We start from the raw sequence: 26533 nt of genomic DNA, 5'->3' as shown, positions 1-26533 counted from the left end.
TAAGATCTTCAGATAAAACATGACACTGAAATCTTCTAATTTCTGGTTTGTTAACACTGTTTTTGTTTTGTTTTTTTGTTGTCAGGTATCGCATCACAATTGGGAACAAGACGTGTGTTTTTGAGAAAGAAAATGATCCCTCGCTGCTGCGGTCTCCTTCAGCAGGAAAACTCATTCAGTACACTATTGAGGATGGCGGGCATGTGTTTGCTGGCCAGTGCTACGCTGAAATAGAGGTACATTAGTTTAATGCAGAGGTGTGGACTCGAGTCACATGACTTGGACTCGAGTCAGACTCGAGTCATTAATTTTATGACTTTAGACTTGACTTGAAAAAATGTTCTAAGACTTGTGACTTGACTTGGACTTTTACACCAATGACTTGGGACTTGAATTGGACTTGAACCGGTTTACTTGAAAAGACTTGATATTTTACCCCAAATATAAAATTTAACATGCATATTATATAGAGATTGAAAATGTGACGTCATTCACGGGTAGAACCGCAAAGGATTCTGGGAACTCGTGGCAAGCGGTACTAGCGCACGCAGGCTTTCAATTAAAATCAGTTATACAGCGATAAAAAGAAACACAAAAATGTCAAGAAGCCATTGTATTATTAACTGCAATAGCCGGTCGCATGACAGCCACGGGAAGCCGACGGGTAAAGAGATCGGTTGTTATCGGATTACGTCATTGAAGAGAAATTGTTCAAGCCATGTTTCCGAAGTAACAAAGACGCGACTGGATTGCAGCCATTCAAAGATCAAATATAACGTCCCAGAACACTCCAGCTCACAGGTTAGTCTGCTCCAAGCATTTACACGAAGGTCAGTGTTTTTTAGTAGTTAATACGTCATTTTCATAACATAATTAGTGATATAGGTTACAAGCAAGTCTGGTGCTGAACAGAAATTGTCGCGCTATGCTCCTTTGTTTATTGTGCATAAATAGTGAATTGTCCTGACACAATATTGCGTTTCGCCTCTGTTATTATGGTACATTGACAAAAACATATACTTTTATTCACAGGATAAAACAGTTGTTTTGTATCACTAATTGCCCAGTATGATTACAGCATACAGTATTATTGTCACTGCTACATTTCTGTAACGCGTACCAGAAATTATTTCCACTACTAATTAATTACCGTTGAGCTCAAAGGTCCTATTAATAAACGGTTAACGAATGTGTATTTATGACGACAATTTGTGAGACTGGTAAACTTATGATACGTACGATGGTCTTTCGTTCTACACGGTGCATTTCAAGGTCCTGTACCCATCCGTCGGTAAACTGTACCTGGGCTTGTTGCAGTGACCTGAAGTTACTAAACTTCATGAGTGTATGCACTCACTCCAAGAACCGTATAATTATAAATATGCATATAAATATGCTAAGATGAGATAGCTGACTTCATCTAACTAGCAAATGTTGTACAGGCTACGTTGGTGATACAGTTTTTTTTAATATGTATGATATTTTTGTCATGCGATTTTAAAGCTGGTCCTACAACCGCATCCAAGAATAACATGCAGCTTATCTCAGAACTGTCGGTGAAAATTATTCTTGGAGCTAGGTTTAATTGAGCTGCATTTTAAAGAGGTGCAATTTCACAATTTGTGTATATTTTCTAAGTTCACTATTTTGTCATGTGTTGAGAAAAACACAGATTTAAAAATTACATGGTCTAATATTTACATTTAGCATATAACTGCAACATTATTTTTTTCGTTTTTTTGTTGTTTTTTTTAAAGACTCGAAAGGACTTGAAATTCAAAGTTTCAGACTTGTGACTTGACTCGGACTTTTACACCAGTGACTTGAGACTCGACTCTGACTTGCCTGACATTACTTGAGACTTGACTTGAGACTTGAGGATAAAGACTTGAGACTTACTTGAGACTTGCAAAACAATGACTTGGTCCCACCTCTGGTTTAATGGTTAGTTGTGTGCAGTCCACTATAAAGATGGAATCTGTAAATATACATATGGTTATTTGCAAATAAACAGGTGATGAAGATGGTCATGACCCTCACTGCAGCAGAGTCTGGTTGTATTCACTATGTGAAGAGGGCTGGAGCAGCATTGGAGCCTGGCTGTGTCATTGCCAAGTTGCAACTGGATGACCCAAGCAGAGTGCAGCAGGTACATTATGTCTCATCATTCCACTTTATTGTTGTCACAGATGCAGTATTTGCTGTGCAGCAAGTAGGATTTTGTATAATGCAAAATGACGGTTAACGTAATATTTTTGTTTACATCAGGTTAAATTAGAGCATCGGTTTTAACTTTGATGTCATTTGCCCATAAAAAGTATCTTAGCAGGTATCTTGGTAACACTGAGTATTAGTTTAAATATGCATGTGTTGCGTTTAATGATTAATCGCTTTATGTTCAGATATATGAGGGGAACCAATGTGCAAGAAGAGACAGACAGACAATTAAATCTAACGGATGTTAAACTCCAGCACAAGCGTCTCAAACTAAGACGAATCGAATAGATACGTCACTGACACATATGCTTGCTTTCTACAAGCCATACCTGAATAACCCCCAGACATGAGAGCACGCACGCACGCACACACACACACACACACACACACACACACACATCCAGCCTATAAGCATTTATCTGCTCTACCATTGTATTATAATTACATATCATTATCTATGAGGAACCAAATGAACCAAAATGAGGTTGAGCTCACCATCATCATGAGTCTATATTGCACCCATATGGTGAAGCAAAGAGCAAAACAGCAGTTGAGTTCCCAAGAAATTGTAAAATTACCAAATTGAATAAATTAAAAAAATATAAAACTTAACACAACAATTAAGCAGAGAATAAACTAAGCAGTGGATTAAGAATTGCTTATTTCACACCATAACCTCTACCTCCTACTAGAACATACCATTGACACGCTGATGTATTTTAAAAATCCAGTGACTTATTAGTAATCGGTATTTGTATTGTCTCACAGGCTGAGCTCTACACAGGGACCCTGCCTTCTATCCAGGCAGTAGCTTTGAGAGGAGAGAAGCTGCACAGAGTTTTCCATAACACACTGGGTCATCTTGTCCACATGATGAATGGCTATTGTCTACCTGAGCCTTTCTTCAGTGCTAAGGTAAGAATTCATGTACACCAGTGTGCACACCAGCATTACTTTGCTTAGTCTTGAACACACTTCTTGTGTCTCTCCTAGTTGAAAGAATGGGTGGAAAGGGTAATGAAAACCATGCGCGATCCTTCTTTACCACTGTTGGAGCTTCAAGACATCATGACGAGTGTTTCAGGTCGCATCCCCCCTGCTGTGGAGAAGGCCATCAAGAAGGAGATGGCTCAGTATGCCAGCAACATAACTTCTGTGCTTTGCCAGTTCCCCAGCCAGCAGGTGCATCACAGACACTTGCACATGAACCACATATTTCTTACTACACATACCTTATCAGCTTTTCAGACCTGAGCTCCTTATACAGTTACAGCCCACTTTCATGTGACCATTTTTTAAAAATGTATTTTGAAAACAATGAACCCAGTGGCTTCATGCAGAATGAAAGTGCCATATCTAGGTGCGGATGTGTGTGAGTGACAAATAGATTTGTGGTCCAGAATTTCATGTAGCTTTTAAATTTCTTTACATAGCCTGTAACACACACTTGTTAAGGAACGCGTTGTCAGTGCCAAAGGGATTAAATGCTTATCAGTCTCCACTGCTGGTGGGATTAAATGCTTATTGTTTCTTCCTTTGTTTCCAGATTGCAAACATACTGGACAGCCATGCAGCTACTCTTAACAAGAAATCAGAGAGAGAAGTCTTCTTTATGAACACACAAAGCATTGTTCAGCTGGTGCAGAAGTGAGCAACATACTTTTTATCTAAATATCACCAAGTTTTAATCCTAGGGTTTAAAGTAAATGTTTTGTCTGTGTGCTTTATCTGCACAACAGCATACATTTTTCTTGTAAGACCAGAATGTTTTTGTGTCTAACAGGTACCGCAGCGGCATCAGAGGTCACATGAAGGCTGTCGTGATGGACTTGCTTAGACAATATCTAAAAGTAGAGATCCAGTTTCAGAATGGTGAGAAACAGTGACTTGACACTTTCTTGCTTGGATAGCAGAAACATTGCATTAGCATATTCTCACCACTTGATGGTGCTCTTAAACCTCAAGTTTCCTGTCCAGTTTTTACCAACGCTCTTATCTATCTGTCAACAGGACACTACGATAAGTGTGTCTTTGCACTGCGTGAGGAAAACAAGGGTGACATGGCCAATGTGCTCAATTATATCTTTTCCCATGCTCAAGTCACCAAGAAGAATCTACTTGTTACTATGCTGATTGTAAGTATCCATTCTTACTGATTTAGAAATCTCTATAAAAAAGTGATTTTCAGCAGTCGTGCCTTTTATCATATTCTTCTTCTTCCTCTTCTTCTCCATGCAGGACCAGCTCTGTGGCCGTGATCCAACACTAACTGATGAATTGATGGCCATTTTGACTGAACTCACCCAGCTCAGCAAGACAACCAATGCAAAGGTGGCGCTGCGTGCTCGGCAGGTCAGAATTGAACTCCTAATCTTGTTTGACATACTACAATGAAATAACAGAATTTAAAAAAACAAAACAAAACTGTACAGCAATGAAGAAGTACTATTCGGAAACTAAAAGAAGTTAGTTGAAAAAAAAAAAAAAAGATCTAAAAGCCTGATTGTTTAGCTGAAAAGCTTTTGAAGTGGCAGAGGCTGTGGATTGGCTCAGGTGATGCCTAATTGGTAGGACTGTGGATTTTTTAACCTCTGGCGTAGCCTGACATGCACTTTTAAGATAATTTGCAGCAACATGGGCCTTAAACTCTGTGATTGTTCTGTTGAGCAGTAATGTGCCCTGTAAGCACAGCATGAAACAAAATGTCATAGTTTGTAGTTGTATCTAGCTTGCTCATTTTAGTAATGCAATAGCTAATATTCATCCATACATCTCTGACAGTCTGTGTAGAGAGAAGTTTTTTCTCTTTGCTGTTTTATTAAAAGTAACTGTTTGTCAAAGTGCAACATCAAAGCTCAGAATCACCTGTGATCGCTGAGCAATACAGAAACACCAACACAACTATGAATGTAACTCACTACCAGACTTTATTTATTTAGTATTTTCCCACCAGATGTCACTATATGCTCTCCATTTCTTTAAAAATAAATATAAATATAAAGTAAAACATGTGACACATTAGCACAACAAAGTGTGTAGCTGAAACAGTGTAAAGGTTGACACTGTCAGAAAATGTAAAGGAAAGCATAATTAAGTAGTGTTTGCTGTGCTATACCTGAAGAGCACATTTATCTTATTCTTCCAGGTGTTGATAGCTTCCCACCTTCCCTCTTATGAGCTACGACACAACCAGGTGGAGTCAATCTTTCTCTCTGCCATCGATATGTATGGGCACCAGTTCTGCATTGAGAACCTTCAGGTGAGCATTAAAGGGCAAGAGCAGTAGTTGTGGCTGTGCATGTGTTTCACAACAACAGACAAAATGTCCAAGGTGTATGATTATACTTTTTTTTTTTTTCTTTGTTATTTTTCTTTCTCTAGAAACTGATCCTTTCAGAGACATCCATCTTTGACGTTCTCCCCAACTTCTTCTACCACAGTAATCAGGTAGTCAGGATGGCCGCCCTGGAGGTGAGAGGAATAAGAGTCTTGTTTATTAATCAGTTTCTCTGAATTTAAGTTGAACAAACTTTACAAGCACTTCACATATCTGACCAGCATTGCCTGTCTTCAATAATGTCAGGTGTATGTTCGGAGAGCATACATCGCCTACGAGCTCAACAGTGTTCAGCATCGACAACTGAAGGACAACACATGTATAGTAGAGTTTCAGTTCATGCTTCCCACTTCACATCCCAACAGGTATTGCTCATGAAAATAGCTGAAACGCGTACATGTGCATTACTATTCTGCTGTCCTGACCCCCTCCTTTCCCCAGGACGCTGTGCCATCAGTAATTCTACTCTTACTCTCATGTTGAATTTTTCATTAAAAGTTAGCTTTTATCAAAATTGCTTGCAAGGTGACAACACAACAATAATAATATTAGTCTGCGTGTTAGCAGCGGGACCTGCAATGATGTGCTGCAGTTGCTGCTTATGCCTGTGTTTCTAAATAGAGGAACCTGAATTTTTTCCTGTCTTACAGTTTTCTACAACATTTTATTTATTTTATTTATTTTTTTGACATCCCAACTCAAGGTGTAGCATGGCTGCATAAAATTTTCATGACCTATTATACTGTAACTGTTAAAAGATAAAGAATACTTATTATTAAGTACAGTGGATATAAATAGCATACTCACCCTAGTTAAAATGCCAAGCATCTGAGAAATAAAAATTAAAACCACAATAAATAATTCTCAACTTTTGGTACCTTTAATGTGACCTATAACCTGTACAATTCAATTGAAGAAACAAATCAGCATAATAAGCTGGTTGCATAAATGTGCACAACCTTTAATTCAGCTGTCTGCAAGAAACTTGAAGGGTTTCTTGTGACTGGTGGTAGAAATGTTTCGAGTTCTGTCCACTCCACTAACACTTAAGTTTCCAGCTAAAGAAAAGCAGCTCCAAAGCATGATACTGCCAACACCGTGCTTCACTTTAAGTACGGTCATGCATAGAGTGGTTTTAGCACCAAACGTTCTGTATGAAATTGTGCCAAAAAGTTCAACCTTCAGACCGTATCACATTTTCCCACAAGCTTTTAGGAGACTTGTGTATGGATGTTTTCTTTGTCAGAATAGGCTTCAGTCTTGCAACACTAGCCCATAGTCTAGACATGGTGTAAATGTCAGCAAAATCTTATTAGGACAGCTGAACTTTATGCGAGGTTAACGAGAGTCTCTAATTGATGACAACTGTGTACTCAAGAAAACTGAATGCCACGTTTAAATTAAAAGGTGCTCCAGTAATGTACTAGTTTTAGAGGTGTGCATTTTTATGCAGCCAGCTTATTTTTTATGTTTACATTTTTTTCCCCATAACAGATTGGTTTGTTTTTCTCTTGAGTCGTACAAGTTATAGGTCACAATAAAGGTGGGAAGAATTTTTATAATGATTTATTGTTGTCTCATTATTTTTCCCCCAGCAGGGATGTGTGCACTTTTTATATCCACGGTCCCTGTTTTTTTTGGGGGGGGGGGTTTTTTCCTACCTCTGTGTCACTGTTCGCCATTGTTTTTCCTGTAAATGTTGTCATGTGCAAAAAAAGAAGGTATTTTTCACCACTGAAAATACTTTTCTTGGTTTGTTAAAACAGGACTGAGCAATTAAGCAATTGAGAATCAAGAGTTTCAGGTCACGTGCTCTTGCTTAAGTTCTGAGGGGGAAAAAAAAACCATCTGGCACAAAAAAAGTCAGAAGTTATTGTACGTGCTCAGTATTTGAAAAGGTTTTTAACAGACACAGTACTGTGGCATTTCTGTTGCACTCACTCAGTTTCAGCAGCTGGGTTCAGTTCGTCCATGTGTGATTGCATGTTTTGTGTATTTTTTGTTTGTTTCAATGCATTTGCTTGTGGTTACTAAGTAGTGCTTATTTTTTTGAAATCCTTGCACTCATCCATCCGCATGCTTGTGTTTTACTGTGTATAAATTAACCTTCATTTTTGCATCATAATTTGTGACATACGGAACGGCATGAGAGTGTGACGTGATCCGCTCTTTGTTCAGAGTTAGCCTCTGAACAGGGTTTGTTTGTTTCTTTTTGGATCACGTGATGCATGTGTAGAGGAAGCAGTTAAGTAGCAAAATGTGTGTTTATTGTGAGAAAGAGTTATTTACCATAATTTTACCATTCATTACATCCATTTCTATATGCAGTGGATGCATACAAGATTCTGAAACTCCACCCATGAAATTTTCCAGTCCCCCCCCCCCCCCTTCCCAAACACACACACACATACAGAGCACCAAGGATACAAATGTAATTGGTTGCATTTACATCAGATGTGTTTCTCGTTAATCTTTTTATGTGTGAAGTCACAGAATAATTTGGTTGTTCCTGGTGCAAAAATATGTTAAGGGACACATATAATCACATGCACACATTGCTACACCTTAAATGTCTTCCTTCTGATGCCTGTCACTAACCACTTGATAATCAATGTTATTTGATTGCAGAGGGAACATCCCCACTCTAAACAGGTAAAACATTCTTTTAATTGCATCCACTACCGGTGACTAGCTAGCTGGATGAATAAAGCTGTAATTCAAGTTGAGATAAATTATCTAGTTGTTGGTTATAAAGCTGTTTTATTTGTTTAGATTTAGTAACTTTGGTCTAGTCTGGTTGATAATTGCAGAGTAATTTAATTTTACTGACATCTGCATGGCCTATGGCATTCAACCTTTCTGCCAAAAAATGTCTTTACTGATGGGTGCCTGTTTCTGTTGAAATGACTGCTCTGTATCTAACTGCTGTGTGTATGTGCTTCAGTATTGTGCAAGTTTAAGATAACTTATGTATGTCATATAGTTTAAGATGATCACATAAAATTTTGGTAGAAATCATATACTAGTACGCATCTCCAAAACTGAAACCTCTGACTGTCCTGCCAGGAAAATGTTTCCTTCAGTCCTGGAAAATCTTAAAGTCATGGACACTAAATTAGAGGAAACTAAACCCCAGGACCCTAAAGCACCAGAAAATGAATCACAGGATGATAATGCTGAGAAGAAAAATGCATCAGATTTGGATACTGTGGACAGGTTTGACACATAAGACCTCTCGAGTGCTTATACAAGCTGTAACTTTGGGGTTGCCTGCTTACAATCAAAGGACTAACACACATCAAAATGAAACTTGGATACTTGAGGGGTCATTCTGGTGGTTTTACGTGGTCTTGTTCACTGCAAAGCGGTGTTATCGTAACAGGATATATCTAAATGTCCTTGCCTACGGTATAGCTCTTTTCCTATGTTCATTCCTTGGTGGTGTTTTGTTACTACTTGTTTTTTTTTGTTTGTTTTGTTTGTTTGTTTTTTAACATTCAAGCCTTTTTTAATATTTCTCTGTCTACACCTTAGGATGTCATTCTCATCCAACCTGAATCACTACGGCATGGTGCACATGGCCAGTGTGAGCGACGTTCTGCTTGACACGTCTTTTACACCACCCTGCCAGCGCATGGGAGCCATGGTGGCTTTCCGCAGCTTCCAGGAGTTCACCAAGTCAGTCCTTGTGTAAAAAAATTCTAAACTTGAGTGGTTTTTATTGGGAGGTAAAAGTATCACTAATCGTTTTTATATATTTTTTAAATATTTTATAGGAACATAACGGATATGTTGAGCTGCTTCTCTGACTCTCCTCCACAAAGTCCAACCTTCCCAGAAGGAGGCAATCCCGTGCTGTACGGTGAAGAGGACAACAAGGTGAAGAGGGCAGACTTGTACTAGTCACTAGCCTGTCACTGACCCCTATAACTAAGGATTCGAATTAGATGTGTATTTGCTTTGTTACCCAGAGTATCCAGGATGAGCCTATCCATATCCTGAATGTTGCTATAAAGACTGACAGCGACATTGATGATGATGGCCTGGCAGCTATGTTCCGGGAATTCACTCAGTCAAAGGTGGGAGACATCTACAGCAAAAACCTTGTATCTTGTCAGTTAAGAAAATGGATTAGAATATATGAGATGACTTAGCTTGTTCTTATCATCCTGACTATAAATATATATATTTATTTTAATTTTTTTTTAACAAAATTTTTTTCTTATTCCAGAAATCTCTGCTGTTTGAACACGGCATCCGAAGGTTGACTTTCCTCGTGGCTCAAAAGGTGAGGCTTCTGATTTAAAACTTAAAACTCAGAAAACCATCTATCTTCACCATCAGCTGCCTTGCATGCCATCAGTTCGGCACTACTGAACCGCATGTACCAAAATATCAGAAATAAACTGAGCTTGCATCTGACCTTTTTGTTATCACTAATATTTTATTAATTTGTTATGTGTGGCAATACTGTAGTAATTGTGGTAATAATTTGCATTTGAAATTTAGCTGGTTTTCCTCTTTTGTCTCTGTATCTCCTTCTGCATGCCTTGATTTTGCTGCATTTTTGATGACAGGATTTCAGGAAGCAAGTCAACTGTGAGGTGGACCAAAGGTTTCATGTAAGTAATGGAAGGCAGAAGAATTCTGTCATCAACAGTGCATTTGTTTCACAACCAACACAAATTACATAGAAAGTGCAAAATATCACTGTAGATGTTGTTGGAAACGCCACCTACAGGAGGTAGATTAATGATAGTGTATTAACATGCATACACTAATTCTGTTTAGCACAGACTTTTTTAATCTTTGCCATCCTGCAGCTGCTTTTTTTTTTTTTGTTTGTTTGTTTGTTTGTTTTTTTACAGCTCGGTTATACCAGCTTAAATAAATCACACAGATTGTGAGCTCATCATTTTTAGATGGAAATGCCCTATTAGTGATGGGACCACACATTTTAGCCACATAAGAGTTTGAACCCCCAGATGTAGAAGTTTTGTGATGTACCATTTGTCTTTCAGAGTTTGACATATTATCAAGAGACCAGTTGCATTTAGATGACAGGGATTTGAATAGAAAAGACAAAGTCATTGTCATAATAACAGATGTCCCTATCATTGTGGCCGCTACTGTTTTATGCATGCTCACTCTGAAAAGATTTTTCTTCAGTTCACTATATTGCAGTGGGTCATTTGCAATCAGTGTTAAATCATAGCTATGAAGGTTTACACTGTGTATACTTTTGCAGTCATCTGATTATTATGTAGCTTGTGGTGTGATGAGGGCGTCTCCAATCCATCTGGCATTATTTTGGCAAGTGGGAGACTTCATGTGATAACATCAGACAGGCCTACCAGGCATTATTCAGAGAATCACTGGATCTCTGAAAGGAGGACATGTTTTATGCATTAGAATGTAATGGGTGCTTATATGTTGAGCCCATTGCTATTATTATGTTAGCCCTCTGCTTTGGTGAATACATAGTGATTTCTTGATAGGTAAATTATCGCAGTAAAAGAACACAGGGCCCCCTGCGTGTCGATTAAGGTCCTAATTGTGACTGTTCCTTTCCATATAGCTATTTCAGCAAAGATCATAATGGCTTTTTTTGAGCTGCTGTAATTAGGCACAGTTGGTGAAAGTCTAATTAATTTGTCATTCTTAACACCGAATTGCTGTCTTTATAGAAAATGTAATCTGTTATGTACAACATTTTGATTAATTTATTTCTTTGTCTTATGATTATTTACACAGAGGGAATTTCCTAAATTTTTCACATTCCGTGCCAGGGACAAGGTAGGTGCTCACATAACACAAATCCAAATCATCACTGTCATATAAAATGTATTTTTGCTTAAATGTCAAGTTAATGTTGAGCCTATGGAGAAGGGACCTCTATTGGAAAGATGAATATACTGTGTATTTAATGCACATGTATGTCGGATTATTCCCATGACAATGAAACAGCCTGTTTAGGGAAAAAAAAACAGACTGACCACCCGTTCCAAGCAGTGTTAATTTTCATTCAGTTGCAGTCAGTGATGGCTCTTCATTTCTGCTACTCCTGATAGTTTCACTACAATGACATGACTAAAACTCATTAAACTAATGAACTCTTTAATTATGTCCCCCATTTAAGAGAAATGACACCCATTAGCAGCTTTCTGAGATTGATATTGCCCATGACTTAATTTACTTAATACAGTGTGTGGCTCATGGGCGTCTTTTTACACTTAAACCAACTGAGCAATCGTGAAATTGCCAATTTAAACTGTGTCTGTTAATGTTAGAGGTGCTAGTTAAGAAAAAAACTGAGGTGCTCAGTAAAATATTGAAACAAACTTGTCTCTGCAGGACTGTGTTACTGTTTGTTATTGTATCCTGTCTGTGTCTCAATAGTTTGAGGAGGACCGGATCTATCGTCATTTAGAGCCTGCATTAGCATTCCAGCTGGAGCTCAACCGCATGCGGAATTTTGCTCTCACTGCCATTCCATGTGCCAATCACAAGATGCACCTGTATCTGGGTGCAGCCCGAGTGGAGGTGGGCACAGAAGTTACGGACTACCGTTTCTTTGTCCGTGCCATTATCCGCCACTCTGATCTGGTAACAAAGGTAAGATTACAAGCTTGGTTTTGGATGAGAAACTTTCTATTTTTTGCCTTTAATTTTTAGCCCCCAAATTCTGCCGTGTTCGATGCTGTTGAGATTTATTTTTTCCTCCTCTTTTATTAGGAGGCCTCCTTTGAATACCTTCACAATGAAGCAGAGCGCCTGCTGCTGGAAGCTATGGATGAACTGGAGGTGGCTTTCAACAACACAACTGTGCGAACTGACTGTAACCATATCTTCCTCAACTTTGTCCCTACAGTCATCATGGACCCATCAAAGGTCTGGGAAAATATTACCCACAAATATCTGATTGACAGAGTAAATTACTGCCACTGTGTTTGCTTCCTGCTAATCTTTTCCTGTGAACTTCAGATCGAGGAATCTGTGCGCTCCATGGTGATGCGTTACGGCAGCCGTCTGTGGAAGCTTCGAGTCCTGCAGGCCGAGTTGAAGATTAACATCCGCTTGACTCCAACGGGGAAGCAAATTCCCATCCGCCTCTTCCTTACAAATGAATCTGGCTACTACCTGGATATCAGCCTCTACAAGGAGGTCACTGATGCCCGAACGGGACAGGTGGGGCCCAAAGACCGACAGGTGGGGCACTCATACATCATCCATCTCATCTCCTTATTGTCCATTCACTGGTAAAGGGCATCAGCTCCTTCCTGGAAACCTCAGCTTGTAGAGTACAATTTACCAGACTCTGTTGTAAATTTCGTAGTTGTATATATCATAATAGAAACTTCAAGTTTTTATTATTTGGAGTAGAGATCCAGTATGGTGTCTTGCCCATAGCCCATTGGACAGTTCTTTTAGCAATATCTTTTTTCTAAACTCAGGTAACTCAGGTAAGATATGCGAGATTCATCAATCCAGCCGTCCATTCATCTTTCAGTGGTCACGGCCATCCATTCAGTAGTAAGGCAGTGCTGAAGAGATGAAAGCTACATGAAGCAATGAAGGAAGATTTCTGTCATCTTCAACACATTTCATGTCTTATTTTTGTCTTTTTCCCATGTTTGCTCTGTGGTGGCTTTAATGGTTCCATAATATAAGAGATTCACAGTTTGTTTTTTATGTGAAGACTGTTATATGGTTACCAACAAAAGTGACAGCTCGAAGTGTTTTAGCTGTACTCATTTCATGCATTAAAATGTAATATTGTTGGGAGGATAAATAATGAAGTAATAACACATACTAAAGTTGCAACATAGTGAGAGCGCTACATGAGAGGAATTCTTTTGATGTCCAGTAACTATGAGAAGTGCTTTTAATCATTATCACGTTTTTTTAGTTGTTGTTTTTTTCCTGTCATGTGTTTTCATCTTGATTTCATCTTAATGCCAAGGTTGTTGAAGAGATCATTGTATCACTAAAGTGACCACTTCTGGCCTTTTTCCAGATTATGTTCCAAGCATATGGAGACAAGCAGGGCCCCTTGCATGGCATGCTCATCAATACACCATATGTTACCAAAGACCTGTTGCAGTCTAAACGCTTCCAAGCACAATCTCTGGGCACCACCTATGTCTATGACTTTCCAGAAATGTTCAGACAGGTACTGTACAAAAACGTGCCTATTATATTTAGCTTCTGCTTAGATGTACTAAATAATAACATATTAACATGCTGCCTATTTTATCCTATCTTCAGGCTCTGAAAAAGCTTTGGCATTCATGTCAGGCTTTTGCCGACTTACCTCAGTGTCCTCTTCCTTCTGAGCTGCTCACCTTCACAGAGCTGGTTCTTGATGCTCAAGGTCAGCTGGTACAGATGAATCGACTGCCAGGGGGCAACGAGGTCCGTGTTTAAGCTTGAAGCATGAAAACAAACCTTGAAAAGCAGGAATTTTTGACATTGACATTTTTTGACACACTCGCCTCTTATTTCAGAATGTACACATTTTCTTTTGCTCTGATGCAATAAAGACGGTAGTATAGATAAATAGATGACTGTCTATATTATACTTCTATTTATTCCAAAGATGTAAAGCTGCGTTCTGATTCTGTCTTGATTCAACAAATATGGAGGATTTCACACTTTTTATTCCACCGTTGAGCAAACATGGTCAAAATCAGAAAAACAACTATGCAGCTAATGTGGATTATTTATTGTCTAATACTTACAGATATTCTGTATTTATTGGGTTAAAGTTTCCCTATTTGATCTCTCCAGATTGGCATGGTGGCATGGCGGATGACCCTGCGAACCCCAGAGTACCCAGCAGGACGTGAGATCATTGTCATAAGCAATGACATCACACACAAGATAGGCTCCTTTGGGCCCCAGGAGGACATGCTGTTCCTGCGAGCCTCAGAGATGGCTCGGGAAAGTGGCATCCCCCGACTCTATATTGCGGCCAACAGCGGTGCACGCATCGGTCTGGCAGAGGAAATCAGACATATGTTTCATGTGGCCTGGCAAGATCCAGCTGATCCTTACAAGGTCAGCCAGCAGAGTCTCAGAGACATTAGGCTATACTTAAACTTTAATTTAAATTTGTATAGAATTTTTTTTTTTTTTTTTTTAAGTGAAATCCACTAATCACTATTTGTAGATAATTATTGAGAATATCGTAATATTCCTAATACTTATTTTAGTAAGTTTTAGTTATTTAGTTTTCCATAATTCTAAAAGATTTTTTTGTTTCAGAATTGCTGTCATTATCTCAGTGTATTTGCATTTGAAGGTTTATTATTATGTATTAAGTTTTGTTTTGTTTTTTTACTAAAGGTGTAGTATATAAATTCTGAGACTAATCTGTTCTCTCAATTATTTTTTTTGTTCCTTTTTTTCTGTCTTTAAAAAAAAAGTTTCCTGACTTTTTGTCTGCTGCATCTTCATTTTTGTCAATTTTTAAGCTGTCAACATTATTTCAGTTGCATGTTTTGTTTTTCCTACAGGGTTTCAAGTATCTCTACCTCACACCTCAGGATTACAAGAAGGTTTCAGCTCTAAACTCAGTGCATTGCGAACATGTGGAGGATGAGGGTGAATCGAGGTAATTTTTTTTTTTTAAGTATGCATTAATAGTTAATTTTGTATGTGAGGATATGATTTTATAAGCTTGTAATCTTCAAGCTTCAAACACAAGATGTGACAGATTGAGACAAAGGTAAGAGGGGGTCATCGCATCTGGATTTGAGTGAATGTATGTGTTGTCACGCAGGTACAAGATCACTGACATTATAGGTAAAGATGAGGGGCTGGGTGTGGAGAATCTGAGAGGGTCGGGAATGATTGCCGGAGAATCCTCTCTGGCTTACGAGGAGATCATCACGATGAATCTGGTAAGATTCAAGTGCGCACTTGTGTGAAAACACACATTCATATATGTAGTCTGCTGCTTTGCCTTGAGTTTGTATGTTCTGTTAAGAAGAAAGACTTGCTGTATGTAAAGACGTGAAAAGCTGGATGGTTGCTTATTGGAAATCTTGCACTCCTCTAGGTCACATGCCGAGCCATAGGTATTGGAGCCTATCTGGTGAGGCTTGGACAGAGGACCATACAAGTGGACAACTCCCACATCATCCTTACTGGAGCTGGAGCCCTCAATAAGGTGAAATGGGTCATTTTTGTGTAATTTAGATACAGTAGAATACAGTGATGGTGCCTTTCTGCTGTTGTAGAAGAAAAACATGATTGTGTTGTACACATGTGCACTCTGCTTCTCCTGTAATGGGGAGTGAACACCAAATGAGCTGTTTCTAAATTCATATAATTAATGCATCTGCGCTTTAATGAGCAAACCAATATATATTCATTAGTTGACTTTTAAATTTTTCAGCTAATATGGCAGGAAGGTCAAATGGGTCTTTTATGTTTTTCGTCCTTTTTTTGTTTGTTTGTTTGTTTTTTGAATTATGAAAAAAATGTAACAGAAAACGGTGTGTGCTTTGATGATTTTATTTTTATTTTTCGGTTTATATGGCTTGTTCCCCCCTCCCTGTTTGAGCAATTTTGAAGCTCATTCCCTCCACCTCGCTGTGTTCTACTGGGATTCCCTTTCCAATCCCAGCCACAGGCCTGGCTGCCACTCAAAGTGGAATAATTGAAAGCGCACCATGAAGTTGTATTTGCATAGAAATAGAGTGACATGCCAGAGGCTGCAGTGCAGGACACCCATATCATTTGTTTTTAATCAGAATGAAAAGTTTTGCTGATGCAGATTGTTTTTTGGTTTTTTTCTCGCCTGTATACACTTGATTAGTGTGTGTCTGTGTGCGTGTCTGCACGCATCGCTGCCTCCTTTTGGCTTGCTACCCATTGTCTGTCCTTGTCAGTGCATTAAGATGATTTCATTTCAAATTGGATGACAGTTCACAACATGACAAACCATGCAAATGGCCCAATGATGGTATATCTATTTGCTGGAAGCTCAATTGTTTTTAGATTGTCCCACTGTTTTGCTCCATTTGTAGGAGCAGCATCACAATAATGGTTACTGACAAATGTCCACAATATAGAGGTGATGAATAGCAACACATTTTTTTGTTTTTTATTTGGAGAAAATGATTTTAACCAGCAACACTGATTTAAGATTTTTTTTTTTTTTTTTTTTTGGCCTGCTCATTTATCATGTGACTTCCTGGCTATTAACTGAAACTTAATAGAGAGCAGGAGGCTACCACCCAGAGATCATCATTTCATTAACTGCTGGAAAGAACTCCTATTTTCATGGGGAATGGATAGTAACTACTAGCACAAATACCCCAGCGAGCTGTTGCTACCACTTGGTGCCTCGTTTTCTTCCTTCCAATCATCTCCCTTCGTTCCTCCTCCTTTGTCTCCTCCTCTTCTCTCCGCAGTGGAATCTTAATGAATCTGGCGATGGCCAGAGGCACAGGGGTTTTGTGTATGTCAAGGTGACTGCAATGTTTCTTGGGGCAGCCAGCTTTCCTGACAGCTTTAGGAGAGTGCCCTAGATTTGTAGCCAGATACATAACCATTAATGGTAATAAAAAAAGTAAATGATGGCTGAAAAGGTGAGAGCTGAGGGTAGGGATTGAGCTCCTCTCTGATTTTTATAGAAGCATGTCAGGGCCCTGCCACCTGTTCTGAGATGCTTATGAAAATAGGGTGGGCTGGAAGTGAGATTTTATGGCTTCAGGTTGGCAAAGGAACAACATGAAGATAAAATAAGTTTGGTGGCTCTAAATGTATACAGATACATTGGTTTTTGTTGCACACCAGAAATGGATGTAAGCCAGTATAATGAATTAGCTTTTCTTGTTAAGAAAGGGACGTGTTAATTCATGCAATGTGTTAGGAAATCGGCTATGAAGAGAAGCAGGCGCTGTCCCCAAAAATGTGACTACTGTGAAAGAGGGGTATCGACAAGGCTGCCGTAACCTGGATACACAGACTAGAAACTTGTTTACAACACTTCCTGTTGTCAGCCAGTGTTGCGCAACAGTATTCTGACTTAGTTTGAAACTAGTTTTTAAAGGGTAAATCCACATTCTGTTCAATTAAGCGGGAAACTAATGCTTCAGGTTTTGAAACATTGCCTTCATTAGTTGCCTGATCTAAAATAAAATACCTTTGTCAAACATTTCCCCACAAATCCATACATTTGTCCTTTTCCTACATTAGGTGCTGGGCAGAGAAGTGTATACATCCAACAACCAACTCGGTGGAGTTCAGATCATGCACAACAATGGTGTCACTCACTGCACTGTTTGCGATGACTTTGAGGGAGTCTTCACTCTTTTGCAGTGGCTGTCCTACATGCCCAAGGTAACAGCTCGATGTTTAGAACGTATGTAAATATAATAATGTAATGTACAATTTCATTTAATAATGTGATATCATGATCATAATGAGTGATCTTTTCCTCAGTGTAAATCTAGCCCAGTGCCCATCCTCAATGCCAAGGATCCCATAGATCGACTGGTAGAGTTTGTACCTACCAAGGCTCCTTATGACCCTCGCTGGATGTTGGCAGGACGCCCCAGTCAGAGTGAGTGCCTAATGTGGACGTATTTAAATTTGATTATGAAAATGTTTGGACTAGCAAATCGATTCTCGAGTAATATTTGAAGAGTGTGTATTAAAAAAAAATGCAGACCTTCTATTCACTGTAGCTTCTTTGTTACTCTGTATTAAATGCCCAGTTTTATTTACTAGAAATCATCCTATTAATTATTAATGCTATTGATGTTATAATTCTGAACATAGTCAAAAAAAAGCTGTAGTGATTTGTTTAGCATCTAAGCTCTCAAATCTAAGCTTTGACTATAAAAATAATGTATACACTTCACTTTTCCCCTAATGATCATCAATATTGCTTCATCAGCAGTTGTTAAAAAGTCAAGCCACATTTTCTTTTGTGTTATTTAAAGTAAATATAAAGATTTATTATTTCAGCCTGATAGCCTAAGAGTTAAAGGTTGAAATAATTCATTACAAGAGAAAGGCTATTAAGAAACTAAGCAAGAAACAGTGAAGCCTAACACCATGCCGCCAAAGGCCAGATCAGCACCAAAATTGATGCAGTGTGTTTTACACTGCAGGTCAGGACTGAGCAGGTTCCACATCAGTGTAATTACTGCTTGGGATGGCAAAGAGATCGGGGAACCGTGTGGGAAGCCAGTCAACGTCTGGTAGTGATGAGTGGCCAAGCTTAATTGAATGGTAACCTCTTAGGCTGGGCATGTTTCTTGGGGTGTACAGGCAGAAAAAGAGCTGAGCAAGTCTGCTTATACAGTCATCTATCACGGGCGGTGCCAAGATGACAGATCCTGCGAATATACACGCTGAGTCTGCACACAGAAGAGAGCTAGGGATTTTAAAAATATCACAAGAAGAGAGAATGCTTTTTGGAAGTGGATCTGATTGTGTTGCATTTAGAATTTTCATTAATTAACTTCACTTTTTGCCTTTATTTACTCTGTGCATGTATTCTGCTCTCTCTCAATAAAGCTCCAAAGGGTTCCTGGCAGCTTGGCTTCTTCGACCATGGCTCTTTCATGGAGATCATGCAGCCGTGGGCTCAGAGTGTAGTGGTAGGCAGAGCCAGGTAAGTCCCAAATAAAACCAGGTTACATGTCACTAAACGTTATTGATATACAAAACAAAACAAAAAAATTGATTAGCTTTTAAAAATCATATCAAGGTATTTTGTAGATTTTAACAGTGGATGGCCTCTTTACAGACTCGGTGGGATACCGACTGGAGTTGTTGCTGTGGAAACCAGGTCAGTGGAACTGTCGATCCCAGCTGATCCAGCCAATTTAGACTCTGAGGCTAAGGTAAGGGTCACTGAGTGTGTATATATTCAAGAATGAACAGGCACACAACACATTCACAGACACCTTTGTACTGATACCGCTTCTTTCGTTTTTATTTTATATTTAGCTCATCCAACAGGCAGGACAGGTGTGGTTCCCAGATTCTGCTTTCAAAACTGCTCAGGCCATTAAGGACCTAAACCGGGAGGGCTTACCTCTCATTGTGTTTGCCAATTGGAGGGGCTTTTCTGGAGGGATGAAAGGTACTTCTGCCTCAGTCACCAACCAATTAGTGATTGAACCCCATCTTCATCTAATATGGTTTTATCCTCTTTAGATATGTACGACCAAGTGCTGAAATTCGGGGCCTACATTGTGGATGGGCTGAGAGAGTACAAGCAGCCAGTATTGGTTTATATCCCCCCGCAGGCTGAGCTGAGAGGAGGCTCCTGGGTCGTTATAGATCCCACCATCAACCCCCGGCACATGGAGATGTACGCCGACAAGGACAGCCGGTGAGCTTTGGAGAAAAGGAGGCAGATTTTTATTTTTTATTTTTTTTAATACCTTGTCTTTCCTCACTTAAATCCTTTCTGTTTCCAGAGGTGGTGTGTTGGAGCCTGAAGGGACAGTCGAGATCAAGTTTAGAAGGAAGGATCTGGTCAAGACCATGAGAAGAGTAGATCCAGTCTACATGGGCTTGGCTGAAAAATTGGGTAAGCCCCACACTTGAAATCTGAGTATTCCTCTTTAGGGCTATCTCTCTTCCTCCCTGTTTGGTCTTACCTTCATTTAAGGGAGAAGCAAAAGGTGTGAGCATTTATGCTTTCCCTGTCATTCTTGATTTTGTGTCATCTTTTTTGCATTCCCCTGGGAGATGTCGGTCACAACCTTCCCAGATTAATCACTAGCTCTACTGTCTCTCCCATGCAGACTATTGATTTTTTTTTTCCCCTTTGGACCAATGCTGCAATTGCTTGGAGCTTTCGGCATAGTGATGGTTTACTGTGAGGGTTTTGGGAGCTCATCTGTCTGCTCTGAGAGAAGTGAGGGTTTGGGGGCGGTGCTAGAATAAAACACTATTAGCAGAAGTTGATTCCCAACTACATTCTCATAGAGAACCTGTGTTTATGTATAACATACCAAAGGCAAATACAGGACTACCATGCAACTGCCTGCATAAAAAAAAATATATAGGCTGATAGTACAGAGGTAAACAGAAAATACAGTTACATTATACGTGCTCAGAAATGTAGATAAGCACATGCACTTTTGATTGCTGATCCCTAAATTCAACTTTTTAGAATAATCCAGTGAAATATGCCTAATATGTTTCATGCTATTACTCTGAAACTTCCAACAGGAACCCCAGAGCTGAGCCCTCCTGATCGCAAAGAGCTTGAAACCAAACTTAAGGAGCGTGAGGAGTTTCTTTTGCCCATCTACCATCAGGTGGCTGTACAGTTTGCGGACCTCCATGACACCCCAGGTCGCATGCAAGAGAAGGGGGTCATCACGGTGAGAGCTAACACTATCACGTGTGCACATATGAAGGTGTAGTCTGTGAATAACCTGAAAAGCCCATAGGGGAGTATCAGTCTAGCTGCTGCTGCACCTGCCTAGTGAATAATGTTTGGTCTCAACAGGCTGCGAGATTCATCCTTATAATTATCTTCTGATGACCCTGGTCTATCACCTTAGCAACTACAGAGCAGCCTTAGGCAGACCCCATCTCATTCTGTGCCTTCACAGACCCATCTTTCACATACAAATACACACAGATACACACTTTGCTCACATGACCAGAGGGGTGTTTTACAGATGGATGGCAGTCGGGGTGTTTTTTTTTTTTTCTCTTCCCCTCTTTCCTGCCCTACATGCTATATACAGGAGAGGATTATTACCTATTCTAAAGTATACTAGCACGGAAAAGGAGAACAGACATCCTCAGACCATCAGTTCACTGTAATGTGAAGAACAGCATGTGTTATTAACACACCAATCCGCTTTACAACAATTACATTTTAAATGTGTCGAATTAGATTTTATTTTATGAATGAAACCTATAAATTCATTGACATTTGTGTCAAAGCAGACAGTTTTTAAGCCAGGTAATACAGTGGTCTACTTAATTAGTGCTACCTGAGTGCCACACCTTTGGCTTCACTTGATACAGAATTCAATGCTCCACATTAAAATTGGCATTCAGCAGGATTAAAACGTAGCTCTTCATGATACCAGCTCTTTGTAACGCTAGATGCTTGTCTTTTGCCTCTTCAGGATATCCTAGAATGGCAGACATCCCGTCAGTTCTTCTACTGGCGTCTGCGGCGTCTGCTGCTGGAGGAAACCGTAAAGAGGAAGATCCAGGTGGCCAACAGCGAGCTGACAGATGGGCAGATCCAGGCGATGTTGCGCCGCTGGTTTGTGGAGGCCGAGGGGGCTGTAAAGGTAAAAAGTATTTTGTTGGCGTTTTTAGGTTTTGTTGTAAAATCGTTCAATATGTATTGGCTCTGAGTGAAAAGTATGATAATATGGAAGGATGTGGTGGTTCATAAATTTAAAAGTTTGACTTTAGAGAGCGACGGGATCGTGTAGAATTCATTCAAAATAAAAACTTTGAATATTTAAAATACTGGTAAATTCTAGTTATTTTGACAGTAGACTGAAACCAGAATTGTGGAATAACAAAATATCTGTCATGTAGTGAACCTTTTCATCATTTCCACACAACCACACAGGATTGTAGACATTTCTGCTTTTCAGTGCCTTTCATGTTAGATTTTTTTTTTTTTTTTGGTAATGTCTCATTGTGTATCGCTCTGTGAAAGTCATCATCTTTCCTTCCTTCCTTCTGTGCTTCCTTGCTTCTAAGGCTCAGAGCTCCAGCCGCTGGGGTGACAGGAGTCGGCTCAGTGTTTGAGATCTCTTAAGAAGTGGCCTTCTTGTTAGCTAATACATTACCCTAATCAGGACTGGCTGTCTTAAGCCACAATTAATCACAGCCCTGGCACGTGCAGATAGGAGAGCAACACGCTGTTTCTTAATTAAAAGCAAACAGATTAAAAATGATTAATAAGGGCGTTAAATGTTCTTGTGGACCTCAAGCAGGACTGTTCATAAAAAGGCAAGAGCCCATTAAACCCCCAAATCTTCACTAAGCCCTCCAGCCTGGCTTTGTTTGGGAACAGAAAATGCCAGCACTCATGAATACTAATTTTTCCATCAGGTCCAGTCAGCAAGACATCAGGCCCCCACTTTGTGCCTGTCCATCTTTTTTGTTGTTGTTGATGTTGATATTTATTTGTTGATTCATGATATTTTGCTAATTTTATCTTTTAATATGGTGTGTAACTTTTAATTGCTTTTACTTCCACTCATTGTTGCATCATGAAAAAAGTGGGATTTTCAGGCTTTATATATGCTTAAATGCTGCATACAATGATTCATTTTCTGTCCTTTAACGCTCTCTGTGTTCTGCAGGCCTATCTGTGGGATAACAATGAAGAAGTGGTGGCATGGCTGGAGAGGCAGCTAGCTGAAGAAGAGGGTGCAAGATCAGTCATTGACGAGAACATCAAGTACATCCGCAGAGACCACATCCTCAAGCAGATTCGCAGGTGATCATTCAAAGCTGTGCAACAGCGCAAACTGCTGCTGAGTGCTGGAATTAAATAGCTCATTTTCTCCTTTCTTAACCTTCATTCGCCCACCTGACAGGCTCATTTTCTTTTGTTTCCCTCTCTTTTTTTTCTCCCAGCCTTGTTCAAGCCAATCCAGAGGTTGCCATGGATTCTATTGTGCACATGACCCAGCACATCTCACCTACTCAGAGAGCAGAAGTGGTACGTATCCTGTCCACTATGGAGACATCAGCATCCTCCTAGTGGGGGCCTGTCTTTGCCCATGCTTGGCTTAAAGCCCAGCTTAGGCCATAGTCAGACCTAAACAGAGCCTGGTTCAACCTGATCTGGAGATTGAGGCTAGAGGAGCCAGCGTGATGACCGCTGGCAGCAGCCACGTTGTTAATGAACCGCTGGCAATGATTCTCAGTGATCAAGAGTTGACTGACATCATTTATAACATTTTGTAAATGGCAGTACACATGTGCTAGTGTTTAAGATGAATTCATGTGTTTTGTACTGAAGAGCAATTAAAAGAATGACAATGTAGAAATATCTAGTGAATTTAATTTAATAATACGTTTGGAGTTTACACAGATGACTCGAGAGGATGTCTATGCTTCCATGATAATCCATGCTTTTCAACTGGAGTGTTCCCAAGTATAAATTAAACACGCTGTTCTTAAAAAGACACCTAGGTTTGTGACATACGCTTGCTAAGATTTGCAAGCATTTTGATGACCAGCTCAACAGTGGCGACACATTGATAGAGGAGTTAGAAAGAAAGGTTTTTTTTTTTTACACTCCTAAGCATGGAGCACTTAGTTACTGAACAAAGACAGAATTGAACAGGGGAGCTCAGCAGGGAGCAGCAGAAAGGTCCCTTTTAAACCCCAGCTATTGCACAGTTACCCTGCAGTGAGCAATGGGCAGCTCGCCTCACAACAAAACCACAGCTGTCCCCTTCACACAGTAAATGCTGCTTTAGAGGCACTTTAGTGCTTACTGTTCCCTTACATTGCAGCCAGAATCAAGCCTGCATTTGAAATGTTGCATCTAGCATACGTGCAAACATAAATGCACAAAGGGAAACAAACAGTAACGCACGGAGAGTTGACGAAAGCTTGAATACGAAATGGAGACGGAGTTTAAAACGTAAGCTTGCTCAGAAAGATCTTTTTTCCTCTTTCCTCAACAGCTGTTGAGTCTTAAGTTAAGCTTGTTCTAAATTTATGTTTTATTTGTTTGAGTTTCTGGTTTTTTTTTCTAAAGAGATGTATTTGAATTAACAATCAAATGGCCAAATCTTTTAAAAATGTCTGTGAAATGATAAAAGCTACTGTTCACATATACGTTACATTTTAACTGTAATCAACTGTTGCTGAAGTTTTTACGTCTGGTGTATGAAATGTTTTTTATTTTTACCATTTAAACCAGTCTTCTGAATCACATATTCGACTGTATTTGTGTTATGATAGAAAGACAACCTGTTGTTAGGAACTGAGTACATAATGCTAATAATAACAACGGCTAAAGGGCACTACATTGTTAAATTTAGACTTTTGGATCATTGTGTCATTATAATGCCCTGCTGAATACCAATGTTGGCAATGTGAAATGGCTTCATAGTTATTGCTGTGCCTTTTCTGTGTGTGTGTGTGTGTGTGTGTGTGTGTGTGTGTGTGTGTGTGTGTGTGTGTTGACACCTGTACTGACAAGCTTCCCAGCTGCTTTCTAAGTAACTGGATGTTTCCTAATTGAAGACGGAAAATAATCTCCACTGATGACGATGTGCTCTAAATGTAACTTCAACTTTAAATAAAGCTTACCCAACTTAGTTTAAAGTTTTTTGATTTATTTTTTTTAACAAATGTCTTGTTTTCAAGAATTTATGCTAATTTAATTTGTCAATTATTTTTCTGTATCGATGATTCCGGCGACTGATAATCACATCACTGGAAGCCTCGTTAATTCCAGTAGTCAGAACAAAGTCTGTGACTCTGGAGAGACATTTTCTGATTATTTGAAAATGATAGTCTTCCCATTCCTCAATCCACAGATGATTAAAGTGCCATTTTTCTCTCTGGCTTTTAAACTTCAACAGTATTAAGGAGGATGAAGCAGATCAAACAAATATTGAGGGATCTAGCTCATCCTCCCCTTTTTTCTTCTTTTTTTTTATTCCGGCTCTTTCTTTCATATCATCCCCTTGGCTCTGTCAACTCTATTACCATGTTACCAACAAATATGTAAGACAAATTGAGTTGCATGCACCCAATACCCACCACAATTATAGACGGCCCAATAAAAGAAATGATTCATTTGGTAGTATAATTGGAAATGTGCCTTGCTTGGTCTTGCTGGTCTCCCAGAGGGTTCTTGCTCATTTGTAGTGGCATGCTAGGCCGATTAATTCTGCTTTTAATCACTGACAAACTGCGAAATCAGGTTCCTCGTCAGCCACTGGAGGGAAGAGGATCAGTAGATGAAACTGACAGAAACTTGTAATGATCTTTCTCTAGTTAAGGATGCAAACCGGATCTGCTGACATATAGTTATAAGCTTTGTTGGAAATAAATAAATAAATAAAGAAGATTACTTTAAATGTTACTACAGTTGAATTAAATATTCATCTTTACCCAAATGACAAGACCCAGTTACTTCTGGTGTCACGCAAAAAAAGTGACAAAAACAGGAGGGGGCAGAAAGAAATATTAGTGAAAGAAAGGGGGAAAAATTCACATCTGTGATGAGACTGAAAAAGAGGCATTACGATGAGAAGACTCAATCATGCATCGGAGACAACCATAATTCCACATTCACGCGTCACAATGACTTGACAGCACTTGAGAGACAATGCCTGTGACCCAGTTGCAGGATTCCAATTAGCAGGGTGTATGCAACAGTTGAGATGAAAAGAGAACAGGGTCTTTACAGAGCCCCAGGGCTGTCTGATTACTGCCTGAAAACAAGAGTCTTTTGGCCATGACAAAGAGTAGACAGACACAGAGGGAGTGCCAGGTCCCAGCTGTTCTCCCCTTTTTTCCAGGCAGAGGATTTTGAAGAGCTCATCTCATCTCTGCGTCCCTCCCTGTCTTTTTACATTTCAGACATACTGCAAATTTATAACAGGCCAGGGCACTACAATGCTATCAATTTTATGAGTATGTGGTCATTTTTTAATTAATTTTTCCCCTACGGTATTGAAATAAATGTTGGCTTCAAACCTGTTTCTCTTATATACTGAAGGCACACTGAGGAAAATATTTTTTTTCAATAACTGACAAAGAAAACAAAAAAAATTTCACGTTGCATCATGTGCAATTTTAAAAAGTGTGTTATCATACAATGCTGTTGGAAAGACACTGCACACCATGGGGTGCAGTTTTAAGAAGCTGGACAAGTGGAGGAGAAAAGAAGGAACAGGCCTAAGATAAAAGTCGTGATATGATGAAAAAAGATCCAGAAATGTCCTGACACAAGATCTGAGAGATGCATCTGGCCCTTCA

At 39.4% G+C, this 26533-nt stretch overlaps 1 protein-coding gene across 7 annotated transcripts in view; it reads left to right on the top strand.

Annotated features, from left to right (window-relative positions):
* acaca (acetyl-CoA carboxylase alpha) overlaps positions 1 to 24204 on the top strand; it is a 32780-nt gene extending 8576 nt beyond the window's left edge. For 3 of the 7 annotated variants that reach the window (XM_085364368.1, XM_085364367.1, XM_085364369.1), the window contains exons 17-54: positions 86 to 236; positions 2015 to 2149; positions 2986 to 3132; positions 3211 to 3399; positions 3764 to 3864; positions 4001 to 4089; positions 4228 to 4352; positions 4456 to 4569; positions 5363 to 5476; positions 5599 to 5688; positions 5801 to 5919; positions 8183 to 8206; positions 9089 to 9232; positions 9331 to 9433; positions 9526 to 9633; positions 9786 to 9842; positions 10132 to 10176; positions 11309 to 11350; positions 11954 to 12169; positions 12290 to 12445; positions 12539 to 12763; positions 13572 to 13727; positions 13823 to 13969; positions 14345 to 14614; positions 15073 to 15170; positions 15339 to 15459; positions 15618 to 15728; positions 17765 to 17908; positions 18011 to 18131; positions 19094 to 19190; positions 19326 to 19422; positions 19529 to 19664; positions 19739 to 19916; positions 20005 to 20117; positions 20765 to 20919; positions 21682 to 21852; positions 22885 to 23021; positions 23162 to 24204. In XM_085364368.1, the coding sequence (XP_085220494.1) occupies positions 86 to 236; positions 2015 to 2149; positions 2986 to 3132; positions 3211 to 3399; positions 3764 to 3864; positions 4001 to 4089; positions 4228 to 4352; positions 4456 to 4569; positions 5363 to 5476; positions 5599 to 5688; positions 5801 to 5919; positions 8183 to 8206; positions 9089 to 9232; positions 9331 to 9433; positions 9526 to 9633; positions 9786 to 9842; positions 10132 to 10176; positions 11309 to 11350; positions 11954 to 12169; positions 12290 to 12445; positions 12539 to 12763; positions 13572 to 13727; positions 13823 to 13969; positions 14345 to 14614; positions 15073 to 15170; positions 15339 to 15459; positions 15618 to 15728; positions 17765 to 17908; positions 18011 to 18131; positions 19094 to 19190; positions 19326 to 19422; positions 19529 to 19664; positions 19739 to 19916; positions 20005 to 20117; positions 20765 to 20919; positions 21682 to 21852; positions 22885 to 23021; positions 23162 to 23288 (4873 nt within the window). In that variant the 3' untranslated portion in view covers positions 23289 to 24204. Of the gene's footprint in view, positions 1 to 85; positions 237 to 2014; positions 2150 to 2985; positions 3133 to 3210; positions 3400 to 3763; positions 3865 to 4000; positions 4090 to 4227; positions 4353 to 4455; positions 4570 to 5362; positions 5477 to 5598; positions 5689 to 5800; positions 5920 to 8182; positions 8207 to 8620; positions 8771 to 9088; positions 9233 to 9330; positions 9434 to 9525; positions 9634 to 9785; positions 9843 to 10131; positions 10177 to 11308; positions 11351 to 11953; positions 12170 to 12289; positions 12446 to 12538; positions 12764 to 13571; positions 13728 to 13822; positions 13970 to 14344; positions 14615 to 15072; positions 15171 to 15338; positions 15460 to 15617; positions 15729 to 17764; positions 17909 to 18010; positions 18132 to 19093; positions 19191 to 19325; positions 19423 to 19528; positions 19665 to 19738; positions 19917 to 20004; positions 20118 to 20764; positions 20920 to 21681; positions 21853 to 22884; positions 23022 to 23161 lie in introns of all 7 variants that reach the window. The other 4 variants (XM_085364373.1, XM_085364370.1, XM_085364371.1 and 1 more) reach the window with 4 other exon arrangements.
* The last annotated feature ends 2329 nt before the right edge of the window (positions 24205 to 26533 follow it).

This window comes from Diplotaxodon limnothrissa, linkage group LG10 (assembly GCF_057381915.1).
Source record: "Diplotaxodon limnothrissa isolate DT_005_m linkage group LG10, D_limnothrissa_male_GT1.1, whole genome shotgun sequence".
In the NCBI taxonomy this organism is placed as follows: domain Eukaryota; kingdom Metazoa; phylum Chordata; class Actinopteri; order Cichliformes; family Cichlidae; genus Diplotaxodon; species Diplotaxodon limnothrissa.
The sequence above is the reverse complement of the archived record's forward strand: the minus strand, read 5'-3'. Positions and strand labels throughout refer to the sequence as shown.